The sequence below is a fragment of the Lepidochelys kempii genome, chromosome 1, assembly GCF_965140265.1.
Source record: "Lepidochelys kempii isolate rLepKem1 chromosome 1, rLepKem1.hap2, whole genome shotgun sequence".
NCBI lineage: Eukaryota > Metazoa > Chordata > Testudines > Cheloniidae > Lepidochelys > Lepidochelys kempii.
Window position 1 is genome coordinate 163996 of NC_133256.1, and position 5340 is coordinate 169335.

At 50.4% G+C, this 5340-nt stretch overlaps 1 protein-coding gene across 1 annotated transcript; it reads right to left on the reverse strand.

Annotated features, from left to right (window-relative positions):
* Positions 1–873: 873 nt before the first annotated feature.
* On the reverse strand, positions 874–1854 carry LOC140912727 (olfactory receptor 52M1-like). The gene has a single exon (XM_073347695.1). The coding sequence runs from the start codon at positions 1852–1854 to the stop codon at positions 874–876; it is 981 nt and encodes a 326-aa protein (XP_073203796.1).
* Between the last annotated feature and the right edge of the window lie 3486 nt (positions 1855–5340).

Sequence of the window (5340 nt, forward strand, 5' to 3'; positions counted from 1 at the left end):
ATGTTGTGAAGGTCCATCAATGGCCAAGATGGGAAGGGATGGTGTCTGTTTGCCAGCAGCTGGAAATGGGTGACGGGGGATGGATCACCTGATGGTTGCCTGTTCTCTTCATTCCCTCTGGGGCACCTGGCACTGGCCACTGTCGGAAGACAGGACACTGGGCGAGATGGATCCTTGATCTGACCCAGTCTGGCCATTCTTATGTTCTTATATTTGCAGAGGTCCAGTGATCAGGAATTAGAAGGGTGGCAAACCAATGAGTTCTACACCACCCGACTCCCCAGTTTGTCGCAGTGACACAGCACAGTAAGGTCAGGAAAGGGTCTAATGCGGGGGGGTGGGGGGTGTTGGATAAGGGGCGGGAGGTCCCGGGGGCAGTCAGGAGAGAGGGGCAGTTGGATGGGGTGGAGGTTCTGGGGGGCGCCGTCAGGGGATGGGGAACAGGGGGGTTGGATATGCGTGGGAGTCCTGGGGGACCAGTCAGGGGATAGGGTATGGATAGGGGTTCAGGAAAGTCAGGGGACAGGGAGCAGGGGGGATTGGATAGAGGGTGGGGTCCCAGAGTGGCAGTTAGGGGCAGGGGGTCCTGGGAGGGGGCGGTGAGGGGACAAGGAGCGGGGGGGTGGATGGGTGGGGGCTTCTGAGGGGATCAATCAGGGGTTAGGAAGTGGGAGGGGGCGAATAGGGGACGGGGCCAGGCTGTTTGGGGGGGCACAGCCTTCCCTATGCGGCCGTCCATACAGTTTTGCAAGCCCAATGGGGCCCTCTTGCCAAAAGTTTGCCCACCCCTGGTCTAATGTCTCTCTGACCGCTCAGAAAGTGATTCAGGGATGAGAGCACAGAACCAAGTCACCAGCCAGCTCTGCACAGAGCTCAGTCTGAGAGCCAGAGCACCAGGAAAAAACTTGAAATCCCTTTATGAGTGAAGAGCCGGAGTAGCCTGCCCCGGATCTGTTTGGTCCTCACACCGTAGATGATGGGGTTGAGTGTGGGGGGCACCAGGAGGTACATGTTGGCAACGAGAATGTGGAAATGCAGGGGCACATTTTGGCCAAACCGGTGTGTGAGGGAGGAGAAGAGAACTGGGATGTAAAAGGTTAAGATGGCACAGAGGTGGGAGGTGCAGGTCCCCAAAGCCTTGAGCCGGGCGTCCTTCGTGGGGAGGCTGAAGATGGCCCTGAGGATCTGGATATAGGACACAGCGATAAAAATCATATCCAGACCCCTCACACAGAGTACTACAAAGAGGCCGTAGTAACTACTGACGCGGGTGTCGCCACAGGCCAGCTTCACCACGGCTATATGTGCGCAGTACGAGTGGGGGATGATGTTGGTTCTGCAATATGGCCACTGCCTTGCCAGGAAGGGGTAGGGCAGTACGACCATGCCGCCACGGAGTACCACGGCCAGTCCAATCTTGGCCACCACGAGGTTTGTCAGGATGGTGGAATGTCTCAGGGGATCACAGATGGCCACGTAGCGATCATATGCCATGGCCACGAAGATCCCAGACTCCATCACGAGGAAGGAGTGAATGAAGTACATCTGGGTGAGGCAGGAACTGAAATCGATCTCCCTGGAATTGAACCAGAAGATGCTCAGCATTTTGGGCAGGGTGGATGTAGACAGGACCAGGTCGGTGACGGCCAGCATGCAGAGGAAATAGTACATGGGCCCATGGAGGCTTGGTTCTGTCTTGACGATGAACAGGATGATGAAGTTTCCCAAGACGGCTATGATGTACATGGTGGAGAAGGGGATGGAGATCCAGACATGGGCCGCCTCTAGGCCAGGAATGCCCAGCAGGATGAAGGTGGAGGGGTTGGTGAAGTCGGTTTTGTTGGAATCTGACATGGAGTAAGGGAGAAGGTGTTCAACTCTGAGGCGTTCCCAGGGCCCAGGGTGATGTTTGCAGTACAAAAGCCTGGATGGAGAGACAATGTTAATATGAGCCACTACGTGCCCTACTGTATACTTAAGATACAGTGGGGAGATTTATACACAGAGAACATGAAACAATGGGTGTTACCCTACACACTGTAACGAGAGTAAGGTAAGGTGAGCTATTAGAAGCAGGGGAGCGTATCGGGGGGGAACCTTTTGTAGTGATAACCAAGGTGGGCTATTTCCAGCAGTTGACAAGAAACGTCGGAGGAACAGTGGGGGGCGAGGAGCGGGAATAAACATGGGGAAATAATTTAACTTTGTGTAATGACACATTCGCTCCCAGTCTTTATTCAAGCCTAAGTTAATTGTATTCAGTTTGCAAATTAATTCCAATTCAGCAGTCTCTCGTTGCAGTCTGTTTTTGAAGTATTTTTGTTGAAGAATTGCCACTTTTAAGTCTGTAATCGAGTAACCAAAGAGATTGAAGTGTTCTCTGACTGGTTTTTGACTGTTATAATTCTTGACGTCTGATTTGTGTCCATTTACTCTTTTATGTAGAGACTTTCTACAAGCCATTACCCTCTGATCCCGGTGAGGGTTATCAAAAGAAACTACACCATCTGCTCAAGAAACTCCAAGAAAAAGCACAAGAACAAATCCGCACAGACACGCCCCTGGAACCCCGACCTGGGATATTCTATCTACTACCCAAGATCCATAAACCTGGAAATCCTGGACACCCCATCATCTCAGGCATTGGCACCCTGACAGCAGGATTGTCTGGCTATGTAGACTCCCTCTTCAGGTCTTACGCTACCAGCACTCCCAGCTACCTTCGAGACACCACTGACTTCCTGAGGAAACTACAATCCATCGGTGATCTTCCTGAAAACACCATCCTGGCCACTATGGATGCAGAAGCCCTCTACACCAACATTCCACACAAAGATGGACTACAAGCCGTCAAGAACACTATCCCCGATACTGTCACGGCTAACCTGGTGGCTGAACTTTGTGACTTTGTCCTCACCCACAACTATTTCACATTTGGGGACAATGTATACCTTCAGATCAGCGGCACTGCGATGGGTACCCGCATGGCCCCACAGTATGCCAACATTTTTATGGCTGACTTAGAACAACGCTTCCTCAGCTCTCGTCCCCTAACGCCCCTACTCTACTTCCGCTATATTGATGATGTCTTCATCATCTGGACTCATGGCAAAGAAGCCCTTGAGGAATTCCACCATGATTTCAACAATTTCCATCCCACCATCAACCTCAGCCTGAACCAGTCCACACAAGAGATCCACTTCATGGACGCTACGGTGCTAATAAGCGATGGTCACATAAACACCACCCTATACCGGAAACCTACTGACCGCTATTCCTACCTACATGTCTCCAGCTTTCACCCTGACCACACCACACGATTCACTGTCTACAGCCAAGCTCTACGATACAACTGCATTTGCTCCAACCCCTCAGACAAACACCTACGAGATCTCTATCAAGCGTTCTTACAACTACAGTACCCACCTGCTGAAGAGAAGAAACAGATTGACAGAGCCAGAAGAGTTCCCAGAAGTCACCTACTACAGGACAGGCCCAACAAAGAAAATAACAGAACGTCACTAGCCATCACCTTCAGCCCCCAACTCAAAACTCTCCAGTGCATCATCAAGGCTCTACAACCTATCCTGAAGGACGGCCCATCAGTCTCACAGATCTTGGGAGACAGGCCAATCGTTGCTTACAGACAGCCCCCCAACCTGAAGCAAATACTCACCAGCAACCACATACCACACAACAGAACCACTAACCCAGGAACCTATCCTTGCAACAAAGCCCGTTGCCAACTGTGTCCACATATCTATTCAGGGGACACCATCATAGGGCCTAATCACATCAGCCACACTATCAGAAGCTCATTCACCTGCACATCCACCAATGTGATCTACGCCATCATGTATTCTATTCGACATTGGTGAGGCCTCATCTGGAGTACTGTGTCCAGTTTTGGGCCCCACACTTCAAGAAGGATGTGGATAAATTGGAGAGAGTCCAGCGAAGGGCAACAAAAATGATTAGGGGACTGGAACACATGAGTTGTGAGGAGAGGCTGAGGGAGCTGGGATTGTTTAGCCTGCAGAAGAGAAGAATGAGGGGGGATTTGATAGCTGCTTTCAACTACCTGAAAGGGGGTTCCAAAGAGGATGGCTCTAGACTGTTCTCAATGGTAGCAGATGACAGAACGAGGAGTAATGGTCTCAAGTTGCAGTGGGGGAGGTTTAGATTGGATATTAGGAAAAACTTTTTCACTAAGAGGGTGGTGAAACACTGGAATGCGTTACCTAGGGAGGTGGTAGAATCTCCTTCCTTAGAGGTTTTTAAGGTCAGGCTTGACAAAGCCCTGGCTGGGATGATTTAACTGGGAATTGGTCCTGCTTTGAGCAGGGGGTTGGACTAGATGACCTTCTGGGGTCCCTTCCAACCCTGATATTCTATGATTCTATGTGCCAGCAATGCCCCTCTGCCATGTACATTGGCCAAACTGGACAGTCGCTACGTAAAAGAATAAATGGACACAAATCAGACGTCAAGAATTATAACGTTCAAAAACCGGTCGGAGAACACTTCAATCTCTTTGGTCACTCGATTACAGACCTAAAAGTTGCAATTCTTCAACAAAAAAACTTCAGAAACAGACTGCAACGAGAGACTGCTGAATTGGAATTAATTTGCAAACTGGATACAATTAACTTAGGCTTGAATAAAGACTGGGAGTGGATGTGTCATTACACAGAGTAAAACTATCTCCCCAGGTTTATTGCCCCTCCTCGCCCCCCACTGTTCCTCAGATGTTTCTTGTCAACTGCTGGAAATGGCCCACCTTGATTATCACTACAAAAGGTTCCCCCTGCCCCCCCGCATTCTCCTGCTGGTAATAGCTCATCTTACCTGATCAGCTGGTGATTGATCCTGCTTTGAGCAGGGGGTTGGACTAGGTGACCTCCTGAGGTCCCTTCCAACCCTGATATTCCCGGATTCTATGATCACTCTGGTTACAGTGTGTATGGTGACACCCATTGTTTCATGTTCTCTGTGTATATAAATCTCCCCACTGTATTTTCCACTGCATGCATCCGATGAAGTGAGCTGTAGCTCACGAAAGCTTATGCTCAAATAAATTGGTTAGTCTCTAAGGTGCCACAAGTCCTCCTTTTCTTTTTGCGGATACAGACTAACACGGCTGCTCCTCTGAAACCTGGCAGAGCAGAGATATTCATGGGATGGCTGGTGGAGCGGAGCGGAGCCCACGGAGAGGTGGGGCAATCGGCTTTGGACCACGTAAGGTGCCTCTTAACCCCCCATCTCCACCCAGGGTGGGAGGTAAAACTCTGCAGATAAACTTTCAAATTCTGACCGCTCCACTGACCAGGGACAGAGACT